The 26,254-nt window shown below is 26.1% G+C and overlaps 1 protein-coding gene across 1 annotated transcript; it reads right to left on the bottom strand.

The window, feature by feature from the left end:
* On the bottom strand, positions 1–24,855 carry LOC145834906 (general transcription and DNA repair factor IIH helicase subunit XPD-like). The gene is made up of 16 exons (XM_082942434.1): positions 24,792–24,855; positions 24,202–24,379; positions 23,754–23,905; positions 23,063–23,195; positions 21,431–21,547; positions 21,064–21,187; positions 20,663–20,759; positions 19,432–19,565; positions 14,228–14,396; positions 13,549–13,737; positions 9,509–9,836; positions 7,834–7,956; positions 3,408–3,480; positions 536–750; positions 242–385; positions 1–170 (listed from the first exon to the last, which is right to left on the bottom strand). Exons 1-16 carry the CDS (start codon positions 24,794–24,796, stop codon positions 78–80), a joined length of 2,274 nt encoding a protein of 757 aa, XP_082798560.1. The 5' UTR covers positions 24,797–24,855; the 3' UTR covers positions 1–77.
* Between the last annotated feature and the right edge of the window lie 1,399 nt (positions 24,856–26,254).

The raw sequence follows: 26,254 nt of genomic DNA on the forward strand, positions 1-26,254 counted from the left end.
TGTGGAATTTATTCAAAGTGCTAATCAATTGACTAAAAAACAATAAGTTCATGACTATATATCACAATATTTTTTTACTAATTTCTACTCTGGTGCGATGTGTCAATTTTCCTATACTCTTCACTATCAGCCTGTTCTTTAGTTAAAAGAGATATTCCTAATTGGTCGTTCTGTTAAAAAAAATCTTTTAGAATGTTTATAAAATCTTACTTAGACTGTTAACAAAAACATAAAAACTTACAATATTTAATGGTTGAGCCATCAGTCTGAGAAAATTTTTAACAAGGCTAATAGCATCATCAGTAGACAAATTGCAATATGAGTCTAATATTTTTTCGTTAATCCATTTTGGTAACTTATCCTTTTTATCACTACGTGCAAACCTCTGCAATAAAATGTTATCTAGACCTTTTAGGAAAAAACGTTTAAAAATTTCAAAATAATTATAATTTACACTAGGTTACTTTTCTGATGCAATGTTTAATAATAAATGAATATCGTGTAAATAGCTTCATTTAATAGTCAAATGGTAAACCTTATCTGCAAACAACATAACACCGTAATCCGTCTTTCCTCTAATGACGCGACCAACGCACTGGGCAGCATGCCTGAGCGCGTCAAAAGTCAAGAAGTCGCTGTCTTTGATCTGGCACTTGTCTCTCAGATACTCCAGTCTGGCGAGTAGTGACCTGCTCCTCGTGTAAACATAAGGTATCCCCATCATTATGACAGCCCTACCGTAGTGACCACCTGTTTAGATAAAAGTTAAGCAAAACTAATCCATTAAAATGTTTTTATTTATAATTAAGCTTTTTAAGATTGTAGCTTCAATTTAGCACTTTAATGGTAAATTTTGTTTTAAAACACTTATTAAAATATTTTTTGTTTCAAGTCTTATGTAAAGCAATAAAATAGCAATTGTTTAGAAAATCATTTTTTAGTTCAATTTTGTCATTCTTAACAAGAAATAAATTAAAAAATGTGAAGCTAGTACTATCATAAAAACAAAAAGTATTTTAAAGAAACAGAGAAAATATAAACAATAAAAATTCAGCCTATACACTTTTGTGGTAAAAAAAAGTATACTTCTACAAAAGTAAAAAAAAAACAGTGTCAAAGTGAAGGATATAAATTAAAGAATGAAAAACGTTTAAGTTGTATTTACCTTAACAATAGCAAATTTATAAGTAAAAAAAACTTTTGAATTTATTGGTAGTTTACCTTGTTTATGTATAAACTGTAAAATAAATTATTGAACCAAACAGAAATATTGTAGGTACTAAAACAAGTAATTTTTACATAAATTTTTGTTCTTATAATAACATTTAGCATCAACTTCTTAAAAAAAGGCCATTTTTTTATGCTATACTAAAAGGAAACAAATTGTTTAAACTTAAGGCCATAGGGGGGAGGGTGGGGATATGACATTTTTTTTACAAAAATTAAATTTGGCTTTTATATGAAAGAATTCAAAAATATCATTTAACTTTTGAGATATTGTAACTTTAATACAAAGTTTCTGATGCAAACGTATGGACCGCAAATTTTTCGGGGTCAATTTTCTTGGAAATATAAAAATTCACTAAAAATCTATCTCCTCCTTCATTTTTTAAGCAATCTTCTTCAAATTTTCAGGAAATGTTCCTTATATTAAAATGAAAAAACGTTACTTTAGAATTTTAATAATGTAAAAAAATAAAAATTTTATTACAAAAATTAAAAGAATTTTTTTTTTTCAAAAAAAAAATATTTTTAGAATTTTTTTTTAATTCCAAAGTAACGTTTTTTGTTATTTTATAAAGATTAGACTGTGAAAGTTTAAAGAAGAATCAGGGTTGCCACTCTTTGAGCCAAAAAATCTTCCCTGAGTGACCAAAAATTTCCCTGAGTAACCTTAAATTTCCCTGAGTTTCCCTGAGTATTTTTCAAAATTTAAAAAAAAAAAATTCTCTTCTAACACAAATTATTAATACCTCATTCTCATTTTTCTTCTTTAATAATAAAAGGAAGGTTGTATGTGTATGCTTCTGCATTAAATTTATGAAAAAAACTGTTTTCAAAAACTCAATCTTAAAAGGTTTAAACCAATTAAAAATTATAAACTAAATTTTTGCACAACTTTGTGTAAACTTGTTAGTTAACTTTCTACATATAAGAATAAAGTTTAATTTGTTTGACATTTTAATTGACAAAATTTAATTATACTATAATAATAATTTCACATGAAGAACTCACTTAAATGCATACATAATAACTTCATTATGACTTGTATGTCTTTCCTAGCAACTGTTCTGAATGCAGTAAATAAAACTTAAAAGCTTTATTTGGAACATTTTTAGCAAAAATAAAAGTGTGTCAAAATAAAAGGTGTCTAAACTGTGACTTTTTTCAAGAAAATTTTCAAAAAGTATTTGAGTGTTAGAAGAACTTAACAAATCAATGTATTGATTAATGATGTCATCACCCTCTTTTGCTTTTAGTATCTTCATGCTGACAAGTTGTTGGACCAACCTTGTAAAGTTTCTGACACAACGGTCTTTACCCATTCCAATTAGACATGCCGGATTTAAAACAGCAGCCCTTCTTAAAAAATTCAAACCAACAGTCATTCTTGTTTTTATTTTTTTTTATTATAGCAAATATAAAAAGTTTACATTCATTGTGAAATGACTTGAACAAAATGTTAGAAACTTTACCTTGATTTAGCAAATCTTGAATTAAAGTAGAAGCAGCACATCCTAACTCTACATCTTTTTTGTGAAAACTTTTATTTTGAAAATGCTCATTATTTAGTTCAAGTAGCTTTTTTCCATTTGAATGGGCTTCCATGAAAGAAGTAGTAAAAACAATATTCATTAACTTGTATACTAACTTCTTGTAAAATTCTGAATAACCACTTAAATAATAAAAATTACTACTTTTGAACAAAATATTGAAACTGGATTAACTAAACCTCATTCTAGATCTAGAAAAAAATTTCCCTGAGATTTTCAAAAACTTCCCTGAAATTTAGAGAAAAAATCAAAACTTCCCTGAGTTTCCCTGAGTTAAAAGAAAAATGCCAAAATTCCTTGAGTTTCCCTGAGATTTTCTACAGTTTGAAAATTCCCTGAGATTCCCTGAGTTCCCTGAGTGTGTGGCAACCCTGAAGATTGCTTAAAAAATGTAGGAGGATATATATATTAAATAAAATAGTCTTTTTTCGCTGTTTTAGTTTTCCCTTTCCATAGGAAACCTATTATGCGGCCCAACTTTGACTAGTCTTATCTCAAAAAATAATTTGAATTTTTTGAAACGATAAAAGCATCTTCAAGCTTAGAAAAAACACTATAAAATAAGATTAACTTGTAAAAAACATGGTAACCCCCCTATGGCCTTAATTATAAGTTATTAATAAGTTAACTTACAGAAATCAACACCTTCAGAAACTTTTCCTCTGGCAATAGCAAGTAAAACTGCCCCTCGACCATTGTCGCAAGCCTGTTATTTTATTATTACAAATAAAAATGTTTTTCAAAATTCTTGAAAATATAAATTGAAAAAAAACAAAAACATTAATTTATAGGTATTATAAAAAGGCATCAACATATATTAATTAAATAAACAGCTTTTACTTTAATTTAGTACTACACAGGTCTAAAAAATTTTAAACAAGAAAACAAGGTCAATTTTTTATTATTTTTAGCGTTAAATGAAAGATCAATCGGATCAATTAAAAAAAAGGCCTGGAGTCATTATTTTCATTTTTTAAAAACTGAGGTCACTTATTTACTTGATCCAAATTTTTCTGGTGTCATATTTTTCATTTGTTCAAATTTTTAGGGTCATTTTTTTACTTTATATAAGTAACAAACTCTATATCAACCGTTTAAGCTTAAACGTTTAAGTAATTATAATTTTAAACATTTTAAATGTTGTCTTTAAGACATAGTAATCATACGATACATTTAATTCTCTATAATTTAATTTATTCTGAAGCAAAGTAGCTTGTGTATGCTGATACATGAAAGTATGTCTCAAAAATTAAATGAAAGCACAATTTTTCTTCTGTTAGCTGGTTCAATAGATAATATAAAACTATTCTTAAAGGAAGAACGAATTTTTAAATTAGAAATTATCTGCGAAGAATGTGGCAAAGCACTGAGATGGGTGAGAAAATCTCAAATTGATGATGGTATTTTGACTGCACTTTCTTTTTTATTCGTTACTATTCAATTTTAAAAATTCTTCTCTATTCCTTTTAATCAATTATATAAAACTGAACTAAGTTCTTTTGTTTAACACTTTATACGAAAATATTTAATTGTTTTCTAAAACAAATCTGAGGTCATTAATTTTATTTGTTCAAACTAACTTTATATTATTTTTACTTGATCCGAGTCAACTACTATAAATTATAACAATTGTCTGTTTCAATTTTGAATGCATTTTAAAATCAGGTATGCTTGTAGAACTACATGTAGACAGCTTGTTAGTTTAGAAAACCTTTTAATCTTTATTATATTTATGATCAAACATGTTTAGCCTTGCAACAAAAATACTGGGAATAAACAAAGATTTTAATTAACTTTCTAAAAATTTAGCTTACAAAATTAAAGTTTAATAAATCAATGGAGGTTGAAACTATATAAAGATTTTGTCTTTTTATTGATGGATATTATAGTTTAGGCTCATCATTTCACTTGTTAAATTAAACAAAAATTTAATATTTTTATTTATCTGATACAAGTTATAGTAACAACAAAGGTAATTTAAATAAACCTCTAACAATGTTCCAAATATTTAATTTTTTATACCACTTCAAAACTTTCCAGTATTAAAAAAAATGTAGTAAACAGTATGTTACAAAGTTAATGAAAAATCTTAATGCAAATCAAAAAAAAATTAGTTAATAGTATAATCTAAGAGTAATATTTAAACTTTTATTTAGATCAGGGGTCGGCAAACTGCAGCCAACGAAGGATAAATCTGCGGCCCGCGAAGGATAAGTCTGCGGCCCGTGAGCATGTAAATGTGGCCCGCTGAGAAAATACAAGCTAAATTTTTTCGTAATTTGATTTAATTTGACTAATTTCGTTTTAAGTCTCTATAAAACATTTTGAAACAATTAAAAGTCTTTACTGCTTTGACTTAAAAATTTGAAAATGACAGATTAGTATTCTATCAGTGTTTTTTTCTCAGTTTCATAATAACTTTCTTCTTACAATAGCAACTTATGATCTAAAAAAAAAACTATTAAAAGTACTTGGACTCAGTAAGTTATTATACAATACCTATTTAGTAAATAAACTAAATGCAAATGTTTTGATTTGTTTACAAAAGTTATGCACAGTAATTAACTAAAATTTCATTTCCTTACAGTTTATGTATTTTTTGTAAAATGTAATTTATACTTAAGTTTCTCTTATAGATATTTTATCACTATATGTTATATTTCGGTGAACACAAAAACATTTTAAATAACATAATAATAAGAAACAAAGTTTATTTAATTTCGCGTTTGGCACATTCTGGTTTTTTATAAATTTTCTGTGCACTTTAAATTAATTCCTATGAACACCAATATACAGAGATGCTCATTTTTAAACAACTTTTTAAAATAATACTCTAGTTAGTAAAAACACCTCTAATAAATATTCTCAGTTGAGCAGTATTTGGTGTATCAATGCTGTCATCCTAACAGATCGATTAAAACCCTAATTTGATTTATGTGGCTTTATAATCTTCAGACATTTCCTAAACACAATTTTTTTGTTTTCATTCATGAAATAAACAAAAAACTTTTACTACCGCCAACACTAATTCTTAAAAAAAAGTTTCAATTCTAAACGGTGTATCCTTTTTAGTAATTACTTTTGCTACTCTATAACTTGCTTTGACAAATTTTTCTGATCAGTCTGAAGTTACTGAAGAAAACCATGTGCTATGTTGAAACTGACTTAAGCAATTTTTTTTTGTTTCTCGCAACAACTGCAAACTAACGTTCTGTAATTCTTATAGTTCGTCTTATATTTCACATTAATTCTTTTTTTAAAGTAATATTTTTATTGCAGATATAGCAATATATAATTGCTATAATGCTCAATAAAAGATAATTTTTCTATTTCATTAATGGCTAAATACATGTTTATACTTTTGTTAAAAATATTTAAGAAACTTAACTGTCCATTCAAGCTGACTTATAATATTTTTTTCTGTATATATTTATTTAACTGTTAATAAACTTTGCTATTTCTTTATTTCGTGAATTTTATTTAAACCAGGGTTGCCAAACAAACAGGCTAGTTTGAGAATTTGTATAACTCACACTATGTTAAACCTGTTTAAGACATTTTAAAAAACTCAGTTGTGTTAAATCTTCATTTCTCAGAATACTTTTTAAGACTGTAGTGTAGTTTATTAATTGTAATTTTTTACTAGTCTTTTTACATATTATGTACTTGTTAGGTATTTGAGCTTTTGTTTTTTCAAAGCAAGTTTTTGACTTTTTCAACTTTTAATAAACTTAACCAAGTTTGATGTGACTTGATTTTTGATTTTAAAGTGGCAACCATGTAAAAGACTAATTAATTACTAATAATATAATTTATTTAAGTATTCAAGCATTAATTATGTTTTAAAAAATGTTTTAGTTTTTTTCAATACAAAAAGGTATTAGTTTTATATAGATAACTAGTTACTGATTTTTTTAGCGAGTGCAAACTATTTAAAACGCAAAAATTATTTTCATCAGTTAACTCTTTTTAAAACATGAAAAAGTGATTGATTATATAAAAAAATTATAAAAATGATTTATAACTGTTTTTCAAGCTTGGTTTTTATAGAGAGTTAGGTTATAAGTTAAAAAAAATTAACTTTTTAACTATTTAAGATAGTACATAGTTTACCTAAGACTAAAGTATATTAGTCAATGTAAATTTTTATTCCATTAAATATGTATAATTTAAATAGGCATTCTATGTGCGCTAAAAGTCATTTAAAGTAACTGAACAAAAGTAAAAGTTTTTTATTAGTGTCACTAAACCTATAACTGCGGCCCGCGAAAATTTTGAAACTTGAAATTTGGCCCGCGAGCACCAATTGCCTGCCGACCCCTGATTTAGATACATTATTGTTATGTAAACCTTACTTAAATCGGAAGTCCAAAATTTTGATGGTGTCATGAATTTTTAGTTATGTAGTTATTATTAGTTTGTTGTGTAAAAACTGAGAGATTTTTTTTTACTGTTTACACGACAAACTAATAATAATTAAAAAAAGTTTTAATTTTACATTTAAATTACCTTAACTTTTACTATAACTTGTATCAGATGAATTGAAAGTAAAATATTAAAATATTAAAGAATGTAAATCATTTTTTTAAGATTCTATTCACTGAATCCTTAATGTAAATTTGTTTATTTTTAACTACTGTTAAAGCCAATGAATTTACATAAAAAAAGTAGAAAATGCGAATCAAACTTTATAAAAAAGAAAATTTTGCAAGCTATACAAGCTATAACTTGTAATTAGTTAAAAACTACATTGATTATAGTGAAATTTCACACAAAATTGAGGACCACTTTCTTTAAAAATTATGAAACTTTTTAGTTGTTAAACAACATTTTATAACCATTTTTTGTAAAACGTTATTGTTTGCTTGGTTGGTTCTTAAAATTATTAATGATTTTCAAAAATTGCTTTAATTTTAAATATATTCAAGTTTAACAAGTTTATAATGATAAAAGCTTAATTATAAAACAAATGGTGGTAAATGATTAATTTAAGATTTTAACAACCATGAGCATAGTATTTAGATAACTAAAAACTCAAAACAAAACAAGTAAATATTACTTTTTTGTAGCTATCCAATGCAATGTTAGTTTCTTCTGCAATCTGACTTTCAATAAATACCAACTTATTTTGAGTCAAGTTATCAATTATTCCTTGAGATGACCATTTTTGAAGCACATTTGACTAAAATATATATACTTTATATAAGCAAAAAACATTATCCTAGCATATAAAATAAACTATGATAAAACCTAAGTTATATTTAAGAATAATTAAAGCAACATTTATTTCTTAGTCAAGAAAGTTTTCCTGACCACAGTAAAAAAAAGTTCCTGACTTTCTTGTCAACCATGTATATCAGGGTTCCTGTACCTTTTTTCGAACCTCCCAATGGGCATAAATTTAAAACAGTCGCCCCCTTTATTAGATATCGCAAGGGGCGTCGCGTGGAGTGGAGCTGTAGATCCAACTAAAAAATTGAAAAATTATGCTGATATTTTTTTTGATTTCAGAGTTCAAGCCTTTAAACACACTGCTTTAAATGGCCCCTGCTTCAGCTGTACAACCCCAAACTACGTCAAAGTAACTTTATTTAAAAGCTGAAAAAGTGAGCTTTAAATTATTTAAATTTTTATATTAGCTTAAAAACTAAGAAAGTTATGAGATCATGAAGTTGTATAAAATATACAGCCAAATGTGTACATGAACGTGGTTAATTTCCCTGCTAAATTAGTTTTCTCAAATTTGTATATTTGATGTTCCAAATGTTCGTAAAATTAGAGCTGCAATCTCAATCTGTGTCAGCTGCATCTTAAATGTTTACAAGTTTTCGATACAAAAATTTGTTGAAAAGCTAGATTCTGGAGCTGCATGAACTTTCATCACCTTGTGAATTAAATCATGATCGTTGTTGAAATTTCACCACAACGCGAGAACAATAAGACAAGTTGAGTTCGAGCAACCGCAACACGAGCATGGTAAACTCGAGTAGAGACAACTTGAGCAAGGGCAACGCGAGCAGGGAACAACTTGAGCAGGGAAAACTCGAGCAGGAACAACTCGAGCAGGGAAAACTCGAGAAGGGGAAACCTCGTTATTTAAGTTACTTGCACGATTTTTTTTGTTTTTTATTACTAGTTAGACAAGTCATAAAATTAAGTTAGTAAACTTATAATTGTGCAAATACAGAAATTTACATGGACATAAATGAAAATAAAGTAGTTATAGTTGTTAAGAAAGGGTGATGATATGCAAAGGTATGAGATATGTGTTTCTTTTATATTTTATTTTTTATTTAAATAAACAAATATGTTCAACTTTTTTTTCTGAAAAATTTGCTATTTCTTCATATTACCTTTATGATTTTTATCTAAATGTTTCGAACTAGGGGATTTTTTAATTTGACAATGCCAATCTGCAGCCCCCTAACAAAAAGACCACGCGACGCCACTGGATATCGTCTTTGTTTATTTTGCTGCCTTATTTGTTTATGTGTTTATTTTGTTGCCTGCATACTAGTTATTACCTCCTGATAGCCAAAAACGCCTAAAGTAGGCGATATCGCCCACTTTTGGAAACTATGAAGTATTAAAACAATGTATTACTACTTAATAAAAAAATAAAATTAAACCTGCAACATGATCCGGAAAATTTTTCTGACTAAGCAGCAAGGAACTAATCAATTAAAAAAAAAAACATTTTAAATTACCGGCAGTATTAATTCACAAAACCTTACCATGTACTTGTAAGAAACGAAAAAGCAGACAAGACCATCAGGTACTACGGCTGACATTTCAACAAGAAGATTTCCATAATTTCTGATCACTCCCTCATCATCTCTCGATTCGAATCTTGATGACATAGTCAATTGATCGTTGCCACGGGATACAATAATAGGAAGCAGACTAATCCGGGCAAGTGTCATCGGTAGTGACACCATGACTGATGGTTCAAAACCCAAAATTTGAGGGTAAATGCTGACAGGAGAAAGTGTCCCGGATGTTATTATGACGGACTGAAACCTCTGAAACACAGGACGAATGGCTATAGATGCGTCCATGCAACTGTTTATAAAAGTACTAAATTATGTCACAAATTCAAACATATTTTTAAGTTAAAAAATCTGTAAGGTATTTTTGTCTAAATTGTCAAATTCCAGGATTTCATATTTTTTTGCAACCCTATTTTTAGAACAATTTTAATTAAAACATCAAGTCTAGTGAAATGATAGTGCTTTGGAATTAGTTTTGATCTAGAACTTCTTATGATAAAAGAGTCTTAAAAATACAAGTATACAGTTAAAGTGTTTAGTAATGGATGTGATTATTAAGCCGAAATCTATATAATTTTTAGTGTTTAAAAAATAAAACAAACATATAACAACTAAGTAATGAACAAAAACTAAACTTTAGTATAATTTATTTCTAGACTTATAGATGATAATAATTTAAAATTATATCATTCAATATAATAGTTATATATATATATATTTATAGTTTTTTTTAAGTTTTGGTCAATAGCGCTCGACAAGTTAAATTGGAGCTAAATATTTAATTGGGTATATAACAAACAATAGATTTATACGAACGTTTCGTATATGAGATATATTACCCCAACTTTCCACAGTAAATGAGAAATACTATACCGGACAAAATCAAAATTTAATACTAAATTGCAACTTAGAAAAAATCGAAATTGATAAATCAGACAGACCATAACACTAAACCAGATAACTAAAAAATATACATTAATTACTAAAAATATTTTTTTAGCAAAATTAAAACTAACTAAATATTTAGTCAAAGTAAAATTAAGCTGCGAGCACGAGCAGTTTAAAACATCTTTTTAATACAACCTTTCCAAACTTTTCAAAATGCAAAAACTCTTAAACCAGTAACAAAACTAGAATCATTGCATTTTAACTTGCTGCACAAAAAATTCCTTTATTCCTACGTCATAATATTTATAAACATAAATTCTAAATTTCTCTTAGACACTTTTAATAAACTTTAGCTTTACTAAGGAATATATGGGACAATATATCTCATATACGAAACGATCGTATAAATCTATTGTTATATATTCAAAAAAAAATATATATAAATATAGAAAATAATGTGGTTAAATAAACTTAAAAACTTTTTACAGAGCTTACTTGAAGGGCTTTTTAATAATTTATTTAGAAAAGTCGCTTTCAAAAAAAACAGATCATACGTTTCATTTAAACAAAGATTGTTTTTAATCTTCAGCTAGTACGGTTTGAAATAAATAGAACTTTGCTAAGCAATGATACAAAAGTTATACAAAAAATCAAAAAACATTATGACGTAATTATTAAATAGTGTACAGTACAAATATTCAGTGCAATAATTAATCTTCCATCTGAATATACAACTAAAATTAACAAAACAAAAACTAAGTTACTATGAACAGGGTTGCCACAGATCAAGCTGAAAAAAAATTCCTGACTTTTTACTAAAATTTTCCCGACTTTTCTAAATCTAAACTCTTAATTTAATCTTATTCTAAAATACATAATCAAACACTTGAAACTATATAAAGCTTACAATCATATTTTTATACAGGTTATAACAACATTTTTTGACGAATTCAATCATCTAACTTCCATTACATCAATTGAACCATCTGTGTATGATTGATGTATTTGCAATAAACAACTCTGTCAGCAAAATACTTGTACTTACTAATTTAATACAGTTCTAGTTTGTATGCATACATATAATATTTAATTCTTCTTCTGGATGTAATAATTTCTCCTTTTATACTGTTTTCAAGCAGAGCTTTGTTAATACTAAACCCTCTACCTTAGCCTGGTCATTGTGCAACACAAATAATGGTTGCAATAATTTTTAAACAGAATATTTGGCATGAAACTTCAATGTATCAAAATATATTTGGTCCAAACGATCTTCACTTTGTTTGAAGCTCTTGAACTTTAATGCTTTTTTTGGACAATTTACCAAAGTTCTCAACTGTTCAATGCTAGCATCACCTTCAGAGTTGGAGCACATTTTTTACTTAGATAAGGAGTGCACAGTGTTGGCAAAACTTTTAACAACAATTGTGATTCCTAATTGTTCAAGGCTATGCGGATTTAGGCATCACATATTTTTTACGAATGTACTTCCAATAGCCATTCTGCTCCGGAGATTTTCAACCACTTTTATAACAAATACTCTACATTCTTTCATTAAATTTAAGACCTTTTGTTCCTCAACTAGGTCTTTTTTCCTCAAATTTGCAAGCAAATTGGTTGCAGCACAACCAAGATCAAGGGCAGATTTTAGGGAAGCTTGATCATTCAATTCAACCTTGAATAACAGGTAAAGGCTGAGGTTCGTAACTATAACGTCTTTCATAATGATGCACAGCAATTCAATTACCAAGCACGAAATGTCCTCATGCATAAAGGCAACAACATGCTGGGTACTCTGGTTAAATGTCAAAAAAGGCTGCATGAGAGATATCACATAACTAAAGAAATGCAAGAAAACTTTTGTGTAAATATCACAGTTTCACTATGGAAGTGTCCTTGCCACAGATCATCAATACTAAAAAGCATTAAAAAAACTGCTTGTTCAAGTAGGGTAGTTGTTCAATATTTTAAAAGAAAAATTTTGCAGTTTTATAAAATATATTTTAATTATTTTTATCAGATGAAGGCATTGAAAATTAAGTAATTTTGAAGATTTTAGGAAAATTTTGCAATTTTAGTCTGATTTTAAAGAATTTTTAATTAATTTTTTACCACTTGAAGGCTTTGAAAATAAGAAATTTTGTAAATTTGAACTGACAAAATCTGACTTTTTTTCAAAAACCCCCACTTATTTAACTTTTGTCATTTTTCTTAGTTTTTCCTGAATTTTCTGACCTTGTGGCAACCCTGCTATGAAATACTTAAAAATTTATTGTTTTTTAAGAGAAACTTTTTCATATGTCAACAAGACGATATAAATTCAGCTTTGAGAGCTTTTAAAGTATGTTTGCGGCGTAAAGCTCAAAAACATCGATTTCAAAATTTCTTGAGAGGTAATAAAATAAGCACAGCCAATAGCAGATGGTAATAACCCTGTTCGTAAGCTGTGCTTTAAAGAATTAATGGCCGTTGTGTATACGTTAAAAAAAGAAGGTTGCTTTAGTATAGGGAAGGGATTTATATCGTGTTGTCGACATTTTAAAAAGCTCCTCTTAAAGCACAATAAATTTTAAAGTATTTCATAGTCACTTAGTTGTGGCTTTGTGAATTTTAGTTGTTTGTTTGGGTGGAAGATTAATTTTTGCACTGAATATTTGTACTGTACAATATTTAATAATTACGTCATAGTGTTTTTTTTTTTTTTTTTAATAACTTTTATATCATTGTTTAGCAAAGTGCTATTTATTTCTAACCGTACCAGCTGAAGATTAAAAACAATCTTTGTTTAAATGAAACGTATGTTCTGGTTTTTTTGACTTCGACTTTATTGAATAAATAATGTATATATAGGACGGAACTTTCTAATACAGTTAGTTGAATGTAATAAGATTAGATTACAATTTATTAAAAAAATAACATTCTAAATAAAATTAAAAATATCACTGAAAAACAAGTATTGCTGCTTTCTATATCTTATAATGCACATAAATTAGAATAAACATATATTAAGAGTAAGAAAACATAAAAAACTAGAAGTGATACATTTAAAAACCTCAATTTTAATCATACAAAATATTATATAAAAATCTCAAGAAATACTAAAAACAAATTAAAATAACCTAAGTGTTAAAGTAGGGTTATAAACGTTAGGTGATTGATCATCATAAGGTTCAATCAATATATTAAATCCATCATTGTAGGTGCTGACTAAAGTTGCAAAGTTTGCTATTAACAGCAGCGAAGAAAACTCTGACATATCTGTTATTTTCAATGTCCTCAGCAAAGACTTCAACCTCTCGGAGCAAAATCTTAAAGTTAAAGTTAACTGTTACAGGAAAATAATAATTTAGATCAACATTTAATTATAAATATGTGTCTACTGGTAATATTTTTTAAGTAAAAAGATGCTTGTGAAGCATCTTAATTCATTAAGGTAATGGTATATATATAACATAGTTTACGTTCGCTTAAACTTTTCTTATTTGTTATAATCAAGTTTATACTTTCTTCAAAAAAGTTAACTAAACCATATTAAAAGTAACTTATTGAGAATAACTTTGGAAATTTTGATGAGCATTGTTAGATTCTTGTTATATGTAAACAACAAAATAATAATTTAACAAAAATAAGTTCATTAAAAAAAATTGAGCAAAAGTTGTATTGTTTCTTATACTCAAATTATAAAAAACTAGGCCTTGTAAATTATTTATCTCAAAATCTAAAATTTCCAATTTATTTTATTATTCATACTTTGTAATAACATAACTGCTGGTAATAATAGCATGAATCAACAAGAACCTAAGTGGCTTTCTGTCAATACCAGTGTGATCTTTTAGATTATGAATAAAGTGCAAAGGCGATTCAGAGATGGGCGAGTGAACACGGATTCGCATTTTGAAGTAATCCACAAATCTACGTAGAAACTTGATAAAAAAATCAGCTTTACGAATTGTACCAGGAATTGCTTCTGTTTAAAAGAAAAAAAGGTTTGACTGTTTGTAAATAAGTTGTTTTTTAAAAAGAACTTGTGTTTAAACTTAAAACATAATATTACTTTCTTTCCATTGCAGTTAACAGGCAACTATTAGAAAAAAATTACATTGTTTTTATGATGAACTTTGATTAGTGCTTATTTCTTTAAAGCTTGCCAAAACTATACTAGATTTTTGGTATTGCATAAATGTATCAATGTGTATAAAATATTACTAAATTAAAAACTGTTTTCATACTAATAAATTTGAGTTCTTCTGTCATCATATAGGCATATTTGCCAAAGGTTTTGCTCTCTGTCCTTATTTTTGTTATATACTAAGTTTACGTTCACATTTGGAAACTGTGACTATTTTAAACATTTTGTACATAAAAAAAAGTTAATCATTTCACATTAATAATTTTTTTATCACATTTTTATATATAAAAATAATAAATGTATAAATGAAGTTAAAATAAGTTTTAAATAATAATTTAAGAATATAAATGAGAATTTAATAAAATAAATCTTAATTTGTTAAATTTAACAATATTTCTATTTTAGTAAGCATAAAACTTGGACTGCTAAAGTTTGTACTAAAGTGCAACACAACTTGGCAGTTAGTTACTTGTATACTTAATTTAAAATTATTACTAACTGATGCAATAAATAATATTTGAACAAAATATTTTGATTAATAAAGTAGCATATCGCCTAACTTCTTACTCGGATAACTTTGCATGCTGTGTATTTTGCATTAAAAAAATTTGGTTCTACATTATAACTATTCAAAATTCAAAGTTAATTGTTTGATAATAACAGGGTTCGTGCGCGAATTTTTTTTCATTTAGCCTGACTGAGACCAATTTAGCCTGACATTTTTTCAAAGTAAGGAAAATCCCCTTTAGAAGTCATTTTAGGTATTTGGGGTCTTGATTAGTACTATTGTAGTTTCCGACTTCAACCAACTTTATCTCAAAAATATTTTGAGCTTTAAAAATCTGCTAAAAGCAACTCATAGCTTAGTTACAACTCAATAAAATAAGACTAAATTGTGAAAAAGGTGATTGACCCCATCCCCTATGCCCCTAACATAACAAATTCAGTGATAAGTTTTAAAATACGTGCTATATCTAATCTATTACTAGTGTAAAAATTTAATATATATTACTTAACACAATTTTTCAATTTAATTAAGCACTAAGTAAAAACATTATAAACAGAAGATTTATAATAAAACAACGTGCATTGTCGTGTTTTATTAAAATTTAAAATGAAATGCTTACAAGAGTATTAAAATAAGTAAACAAATATTTTTATAGTATTTTAGCTAGTACTTAAAATTGATACATAATTATAAATCCTAAACTTTAAATAAATATAGTGATTGTTGATGTCATATCAGATTTAAAAAGCTTACACTTAAATTAAAAAAATTAACCTTAAATATTTTGTTCTTGTATAGAAAAATGATTGTTCCTAAAATTTGTACTCCCACAAAATTTAGTACTTATATCTTAAAACTAAGTTTTAGTATTGTGCATATCTTTAATAATTTTAGACAAACAGTAAAATATATGAATAAACTGCTAAGAGTTTTAATCTGAAAAGTATTTGGTATAAAGCCTTTGAATTAGAAATTAAAACAGTTTAATCAACTAAGCTCTGAAAAACATAGCTGATGTAAACAAATTCAAACAAACAGCTAAGTTGTTGAACTAAACTGTAATGTTTAAACTGTATTTTTTTATAAATTTTCATAATTATGACGTATATAATCTACCCAAAACAAATATTAAATATTCTTAAATTTTTTTCAGAGATTCAACAAAAGGTTTTAAGCATTTATCTTTACAAACACTGACTGATCTTGGATTTAATAACTAAATCTTTATTTAGAAATAAATTCACATCTCAATTTTTTTAATCAAAAATTTTTAAGCATTTGAACTGAGAAAAACTGAGATTCTCAAGTTTTTAAAATAAAAAACTGATTTAGCCTGACGTTTTCCAACTTTTTTCAAAAAAACTGATTTAGCCTGACTTAGCCTGATTTAGCCTGACGCGCACGAACCCTGTTAATAAAGACCCTAGCGAAACAAGTTCACTGGAACATATAATAATAACAAATTTAAACAGTACTTTTTCTTTATTAAACTAAGATATGCTTTTGTTTGTTAACAAGTTAAGGGCATAGGGGGGTTAAACACTGTATTCACAGTTTGATCTTATTTTATATAGTTTTTACTAAGCTATAAGATACTTTTTACAGATTTGAAAAATTCAAAACAATTTTTGAGATATATCCGGTCAAAGTTGGAGGCATCAATATGGGAGGACAAAAACGGCCAAAATAGACTATTTCACTAGAAACCTATCTTCTCCTACGTTTTTTGAGATAACTACCTCAAACTTCAAGGAAATATTCATTGCAATATTAAGAAAATTCTGTAGTAAAGAATTTTTTTAAAATTAAAAAATAAAAATTTTATACAATAAATAAAAAAAAAACAGTTTTTTTTTTGTTTTGTTAGAAAGTTTTTATTTTTCTATTTTTTTTAAATTCTGTTTTGACAGAATTTTTTAAATATTGCAAGGAACATTTCCTGAAAATTTGAGGTAGTTATCTCAAAAAACATAGGGGAGATAGATTTTTAGTGATTTCTAGTTATTTGCCGTTTTAGTTTGCGCCTCCCAAAAAGAATCTATTATTGATTCCGACTTTGACCGGCTGTATCTCAAAAACTGTTTTAAATTTTTCAAATTTGTAAAAAGCATCTTGTACCTTAGTAAAAACTATATAAAATAAGATCAAATTGTGAAAAAAGTGTTTACCCCCCCCATGTCCTTACACATTTCAACGGAGCTCTGTTGAAAAATAAATACTGTAAGGAAAAGATAGAAGCTAAAGTAGGTGTATATATGTGTTTATTAAAAATAAGAATATAAACTATTGTAGATTTATGGTGAATAATAGATATAACATATAATGATCCGACTGTTATAAAAATATATAATATTTGTAATTATTAAGTCTAAATTATGACAAAGCAAAGAAAAATTCTGAATAAAATAACAAATCAAAATATAAAGCACTCACATGAAAGTTGTAGAAATACTGATTCATAAGACTAAACTGTCGTTTGACATTCAAAAAAATATCTAATAATACGTCACCATATTATGCTTTAATACGTTAAGATTTAAAAATATCATTTACCTTAGATTAGCAAGATAGATAATTTATTCTTAATGTTTGAAAAAAAGCAGTCAGGCACTTTGATTAAAAAAAAACAATTACATAATAAGTAATCTATTGTAAAGAAAAAGAAGTAAAACAACAAAAATTAATTACTGAATTAACAGATTAATTAATAAATTAATACATTTAAATAATAGTTAAATATATAATAAATTACGAATATAAGTATAGTGTTTATGTGAAAATGTAATATAACAGGGTGGTTATATGACAAGTATAAACCTACAGTAAAAAATCCTCTCACCGATTTGTTCGACGTAATAGGTCTTTTTTTAATTAAAGTGCCTACTTTTTCCAAACATTAAAAATAAGTTATCTATATTGCAATGCAAGGTAAATGATTTTTTTAAATCTTAACGTATTAAATCTTAATATGGTGACGTAATTATTAGATATTTTTTGAATGTTTAACGACAGTATAGTCTTATGAATCAGTATTTCTACAACTTTCATCTGAGTGCTTTATATTTTGATTTCTTATTTTATGTACTATACTTTACTTTATCATAATTTAGATTTAATAATTACATATATTATTATATAGTTTTATAACAGTCGGATTTAACATTATATATTGTATCTATTATCAACCATTAATCTACTATAATTTATAGTAATTATTCTGATTTTTATGAACACATGTATTCATCTACTTTAGCATCTATCCTTTCCTTACAGTATATTTTTTACAGAGCTCCGTTGAAAAGTATTAACCCGTTAACACACAGAATTATGTGTTAGTTTAAAAAAGAAAGAGAACTGTTTAAAATTGTTCTACATTTAACAACTTTTATATTCAATGGTAGTTTATATATTAATTTAAGTTACTAAAACATTTTTTTTTGTTTAACAACATTTTATGTTGCTATCTTTTATATTTAATAGTTTTGAAGAAAAAAAAAAACTATATATTTACAAAACTAGTTAAAGGCATAGCGTGGGGATCCAACATTTTTTAAAAAAAAATTAACATTGGCTCTTATTTGAAAGCTTAGAGTTTATACTATAAGACAATTTGTAAAATAAAAAAAATTGAGATATAACCAGTTTAGTAAAAAAAAAATCCTATACAACCGTGTGGAATCTAGAATTTTTAAGGCCAAATTTCTCAGAATTAAATAAAATTCAATAAATGTCTATCTCCTCTTTCATTTTTTAAGCACTTGACTTAAAATGTTCAGGAAATTTTCTTTTTGATGTTACAAGAAATTTGTAGGAAGCAGATTTTAGAAAAAAAAACATAAAATAAATAGTTATGAACAAAATTTATAAAAAATCGATTCTCTTTGTTTGTTTTATATATTTTTTTTACAAAAACCTTCTACAAAATATGTTTCCTAGAAGTTATTTAAATTTATTAAAGACTAATCTGGGAAAGTTTTAAAATAATTGATCAAAAAATAAATAAGGAGATAGACTTTTTGTGTAATTGTATATTTTTGCACTTTTAGTTTGCGCATCCCATAAAGAAACGCTTTAACGTTGATCACTTGTATCTCAAAAGTTACTTTAAGTTTTAACAAGTAGTAAAGAGTATCTTGTAGGTAAATTAATAATTTTTTAAATATGACTGAATTAAAATAAATACTAGAAAAATTTAGTTTCATAAATTCACCTAAGAATCACTTTTTAATAAAAATTCATTCACATAAAATAACAACATTTTTTAAGGAAAACTTTAGCTTTATACATGAGAAACTACAAAGTTTAACTAACTATTTATAAATGATTAAATTAACTTCATTTCAAGAAAAGAAATATAAAGCAAACCCTTTAGTATTTGATCTGGTATTACAGGGTTACTCATAACCACGTCAGTTTCTCTGTTTATCCTTTTGTCTTCAAGACCAGCTTTCAATCTGTTGTATTCTTCAATCAATTCTTTTTTGTTAGTTTCTTTCACACTGAACGTTTATCTTAAATGAGAAAAACTCAATTTCAAGAAATTAAATTTTACAATTTATAGAATGATTCCACATGTAATCAGAAATTAAAGCGTTTAAGTTTTCACTTATTTTTGAAGTAGTGATTTATAGTTGCATATTGAAGTATGACTAAAATTTTAAAGTATAAGCAAAGATAGTTTTGATAAAAATTAATAACAAGTCGTATATTTTTTAGCATTGACATTAAAAACGAAGAAAGTTAAGGGCATAGGGGGGTCTGACATTTTTTTTACTAAAAATAAAATTGTATCTTATATGAAAGCTTGAAGTACAAACAACAAGCCAGTTTTTATAGAATTTAAAAATCTTATTTAATATTTGAGATATTGTAATTTCTTTAAAATATTTTCGATACAAATTTATAGACCGCAAATTTTTTGGGGTCAATTTTCTCGGAAATTTAAAAAATCACTAAAAATCTATTTTCTCCTTCATTTTTGAGCTAGAGACCTCAAACTTTTAGGAAACGTTCCTTTTTTAGTTTAAAAGACTTTGAATGTTAAAATTTTTTAAATATTAAAAAATAAAAATTTTAGATAAAAATAAACAAAAAAATAAATGATTTTTTAATAAAAATTTTATTTTTCACAATTAAAAAATTCCTGAATTCATGTTTTTAAAATTTAATAATACACTTTCTGTGGAAGTTTTCTTAAAGAAGATTGAAGAAGAAGATTGCTTAAAAAATGAAGGAGGAGATAGACTTTTAGTGAAATGGTCTTTTTTCGCGTTTTTAGTTTGTGCCTTCCATTAGGAACCTATTGAGGTCACCAACTTTGATCGCTCATATCTCAAAAATTACTTTAAGTTTTTTCAAGTGGTTCAAAATGTCTAATAGCTCAGATAAAACTCTTTATGATAAGATCAACTTGTAAAAATCAAGGTGGACCGCCCCCCTATGCCCTTAAAATAATGACAATAACAGGTACAAAATATTTGATGTGGAAAAAACTTTTTAACTACAAAAAAGTGTAGTAACTCTTGATCAGAATTTTCAATGTTAGAACATTGTAACTAAATATATATCATTGTGATATTAAAACAAAAATATTAACTTGCTAAGCTTTGATTCTAATTTATTTATGCACTCGCTGCTATTGTCCGCTTTCTTTCGATTTATGTTAACAGACATGGCATCAATGCAAACGTTATCTGTGGTAGAATTTTTTTTTACAAAATTGTATAAAATTAGTTTAAAAAAGAAAAAAGTTTATATACTAGCGTATAAAATTAGCAATTAGAACTTATAACTATTTTTTATATTTTTAACTTAGCTAGGCATCTAAAAATATTTTTTTGTTATTAGTATTGTAAAGAGAGTTGTGTGTACTAATTGTGTGAAAATAGCTTATACTAATGATTTTCTGTTCAAATAATCAATCATAAATAAATGAAAATATGGAAATAAAATCAGTAAGTCGATATACAAGCATTAGCTATAGAAAAATATACAAACCAATATTGTGAGCTTCATCAAAAATAACCACTGTATCTTGTGCAATTTCTTTAGAAACAAGATCAGCAATTTTAGGGTCTAGCATATAATGGTAACTGTATACTACTAAATTTGCATGAGATATCTGCATGTGATACAAAAAATTATACAAAACCTAAGGAGTCTAATTTGAAATGTTTACTGAAAAGTATTCTTAACAGCTACTATGGCAAATGATTTAAATTGATAATAATTAACTAAGTTGAAACAACTAAGGGTCATATTTATAGTTTAAAAAAGGAATAACTTGGAAGTTCTAAGCTTTTAGATCAAATCATAGTCTATAAAAGTTAATTATAACGAACTTATTTTTGAAATTGTAACTTACCGCATATCTTGCTAGAAAGTAAGGACAAAATTTAGTTGTTTTTCCATACTCTTTTAAGTCAGATAAATTATAAACTCCTTCTGGCATTGGGGTTTCTCTACCAACTTTTTCAAAATCCTATAATAGTTAACAAAAGTTAGTTTATAAAAGCAGTAGACTTTTATAAGCATACATTAAGATACATGAAAATATTTGATTTCGTTTTTCCTAGTTTGAAAAAATACTTTAAAATTTTGTTTAATTTAGTCAAAAATTTTCAGTATTTTTGCAGAAAAACGAATGATAATGAATATAATGTTTCTTTGTACTTTTTTGGTCCTTAACCTAGTATTTATTCAAAAACTGTGAAATACAATACACCTGGATCTTATAAATTTATAAAAAATAAAATTTTAGATTTAGTAGACTCTAATAAAGTTAAAAGATAAATTTCCATTCATGCTGATTCATTTAATTTTTGAATAAGCATTTTTAGATTTTATACAGTTTAAGTTGCTATTAACCATATAAAGCTGTTATAATTTATTTTTATAAAAAGATAATTATATTTCACACCTATAAGCTGTAAAAACCCACAAATAGCTAAATATGAGCTTTAAAAATTAAACTTGTTTTGAAAGTTAGAAACTCCTATATTTTTATAAAAACAGCATATAGATTTTTAAAAGCTGTAAAAATCTTATTACTTTTATTCTTCGAAAAAATTTTCGATAAAATGTTAGACTAACTGGTTGCTTTTTTTCTATAGAGATATACAAATATATTTTTTTAATATTTAAACTAGTCAATCCCTAATTCGATTCAGCACAATTTTGGTCCGTATTGTTTTTTTATCAATCTATTTGATTAAAAAAACATCGGCGAAGATCTACCAGAACCAAAGCCTTGACTTTCTTGTGCAGTGAGAAAAGCTGAAGTTAACATAAAGTTTTGATTTACCTTATCATCAGACCATAAACTTTTAGTAGACTCAAACCAGGGTTTTATTTTTATCGAAACTCTTTTGTCAGTTGCAACCAATAAAGCTTGCAGTCTTCAATCTACAAACGGTTTAGCATAATTCACCATAAAGTAATTGTTTTCTGGTATAATCAGTGACATCAGCCTTGTCTGATTGCAGTACAACGTTTAATATATTGTCTACTTGGTAAGACAGCTGGCACGCTTGTTTTGTAATACAGTCAAAGAAAACATTAACAAAAGTCTATCAGAGTCAAAGCCTCGACTTTCTTGTGACTAAAAACATTGTCTTGCCAAAAAACTTAAGGTTTCTGACATTCTTAGCTAAGGATAGAGTTTATAAGAAACTTTAAATATTAGAAAACAATAAATTTCAGCATAAAAATATTTAAAAAAAAAACTACAATTCTGAGAAGTTTAATGAAGTTAATAAAATATACACTGAAAACTTTCAGAACATAATAGTTTTAGTAGATAAATGCAAGATTGATAAAACTAAATTTTCAATCAAGCTAATATACTATTGTTTTAAATAAAAATACACAATGTTTTAACTTTTCATCACTTTTGTGAACCTAGATAGTTACATCAAAATCATTTTAAATCATCAGGTTTATTTTCTTCATAAAAATATTTACAAACTTAAAACTTGAATTGTTTTAAAAAACAAACTTCGAAAAAGGTACAGGTTTTGCTTCCAGAAGTATTTTTAACATGCGAAGCAGTAAGTGAGTGACATCTTGCATCAATTTCTCTTCCTGACTGGGCGTTTTGGTAAACATATGGATTGATACACAAGTTTTTTCTGTTATTGATATGAACTACTTAAGTAATTATTTACTACTGCAAGTAATTACAGTTGATTTAAACTTTAAATTTTTACTAATTTTTTTGCTAAAACGAAGCAAAGTTTAAAACCTGTTAACAAAAAATATGTGTAATAACACATTAAGATTTTTTTAACTATGTAAACTTAAAGAACTTTGACCAAATAAATAACTTATAACTTGAATAAATTTAAACAGCATATGGTGGAGACAAAAATTGAAAATAAAGTATATCTTTTTAACTATGGTGTACTACATACTACCTTCAACTAATCTTAATTAGGACCATAAAAACCTTATAAATAAACTTTAGGTACTAAACTATTAATTAAGTAAGACTTGTGGTTTTCAATACATAATACTCAAGGTTTAAACATTCTTATAAAAGATTTTTTTTAGTTTCAAAACTGTATTTTACCCGAGTATTAGTGCAGCTAAACTTTTATTATCAAGTATTTTTGAACTACGCATTATTTTAAACATAAACAACTTTACTAAAAAACACACATATAAATTAAATTAAACAAGTTATGAACCTTGAACTCAAGGCTAAAACAAGTAACTTTGGAGGTTTGCCATCTTCTTGTTCATAATATTCATATAGTCTTCTCATTTCCTCAATACACTTTTCTATCTCTGGAACAGTTCTTGAACAGTATACTATTTTGCTTATTTTATTTGGATATTTCTGTAGAATATTAAACACAAATAATGTATTTATATAATTAAATTAAACATGTCTTAGTTAAGATACCCGTACACTTTCTTTATAAGAAAAATACGACAAATGTAAGTTTAAGAGTTTTAAATTGTTACAAGTCTTTGTCATTTAAATTGTATATACATAATAAATAAGTAGTACTTTGTTAGACAGTTTTCAAACACTTTTTAATAAAATCAAAATTTGTTTGAAACAAGGTAAAATCTTTTATTTAAACAAAATAAAAACAAATAACTTTAAATCTATATGTCTTCACAACAAACCAAATGGTAAGCCACAACAAGACTGAGTATTGTAGTTGTTTTGCCTGTCCCTGAAGGCATTTCTAACACACCATGACCTTTATTATCTAGTGCATGTTTAAACTGCCTCATGTATTCTAGTTGTTCTGGGTAAATGTATTCATATGGAAAGTATACAAGCAACTCATCAACATACTTTCTGAAAAAAATATTACACTTTACTTAAGAATCATGTAATAAAAGAAAAAGAAATATTTTAAAACAGTTAAAATTTATTTTTTTACAAAAACTTCATTTAGTACTTAAACTAGTAAAAAATGTCTGTTTGACTCAGGGTTATCCAAACTCATTTTTATAAACGCCCCATTAGCCAAAACTTAAAAAACTTTTGCAGCCATTTTATAATTATCTCTCTTTTGCTAGTTAATTCCTTATCAATTTTTTCACAATCTTACTAATTAACGCTCCCTGCAATCATGCGCACTTAGGGAAAACCTGGATTAATTATTAAGTTTTTAATTTATGAACAAGCCCTAACAAGAACATAATTCTATAAAATATAATCTTAAGTCTTAGTAATACAGCTATATGTATCGTCAAATTCAACTTACTTCATTTTTAGGGAGGTTGATTGTTTTTACTAAATTATGTTGTTTTCCTATAATTTCATATACTGTAAATAATTAGGTTAAACTATTTAGAAGGTAAACTATAAAAGTAGACATACACTAGAAAAAAAAAACTATCAAAATTTGTTCTTTTGAGTTTATATATGGAAACATTGTAATATTGTATAAAACGTTATTTATTTAATTTTTAATCCAATACATATAGAAAACAAATAGTATTTATTAAGAAAACAGTAAGTATCACATTGTCAAATATCAATTAGAATATTTAAAAAATTGTTCGAAAATTTTGCAAAAATCATTAAAAATGCTGACCAGTATTAATTGCACTTTTATAATTTGAAAAAGTTTTTTATTATCATCATCTTAAAATTGAATAATTGAATTAATCTTAAATTGATTTACATAAGGTAAACATAAATTAATGAAACTTTATTTTTATTTATCATCATTTTCAGTGATTATGAAAAAAGCATCTATCTGTACAAACATTAATAAAATATTGCATTAAAATGGACTTGTCAGCATTTTTCTAGATGACAATTTAAGTTTGAGAACACAATTAATATGTTTCAAACTAAAACTTTAAGGGAGCTGTTCTTTTATAGAAATTTAAATACTATTTGGTTACAAGCATAGTTTATTAAATGTTTAAAAAAATGCTCGAAATACTTGGTCCTAGGACCTAATGCACGAAAAACCTTTCGGTTATCAAGTGGCACACCACGGATACGTTTTAATGTCTTTTCTAAGACAAAAAAGTTTGTGGCTTGAGTTTGCACTTTTATTATATCCTAAAAGTTTGAACTAAAGGAGCAGCTTAAACTCAAAAAAAGTCTTGTCTTAATTACATCAAAACAAAATATCTGCAGTACATTTTATTGTTTAGTGAAAGTAAAAAACCTTTTTATTTATAAATTCTGTTTTTTTTGATAAATTTATTAACACATATAAAACAATGATTGTTCAAAAATAAATGTTTTTTGATAGTTTTAATAAGTGTTTGTACAACTCTGATAATACATAAAAAGATTTCAAGTAGTTTAGCTTTCTAATAAAATTGAAAAGAAGCAATAGTGTAAACAATTAATAAAGAAAAAAAGAAACACAACCAAATCTCAAAAAAGAAAAAAAAAATACTTAAATAAATAAAGAAGCTGTTTAATGATTTTTTTGCATAACTTTTTAGTACAAATAAACATAGTTTAAGTTAAAATTAGATGAAAAAAATGTGTACATTTTTATATATACATAAGCCCTGTTGACTTTAGATCTTTGCAAAAATTTGATTCTCTATTAAAAAAGCTTTTGATTATTTATTCATAACATTCAAAGTTGCATTTCTCTTTGTGTATGATTCTAGTGTGCATATAATTTTTTCTTTAATCATCCACTGTGTTTAAACTTTTAAAGTAGGGAACTACTGATTTAAGCTACTGTTCATC

The sequence above is a fragment of the Thalia democratica genome, chromosome 4, assembly GCF_965202585.1.
Source record: "Thalia democratica chromosome 4, ktThaDemo2.hap1.1, whole genome shotgun sequence".
In the NCBI taxonomy this organism is placed as follows: Eukaryota; Metazoa; Chordata; class Thaliacea; order Salpida; family Salpidae; genus Thalia; species Thalia democratica.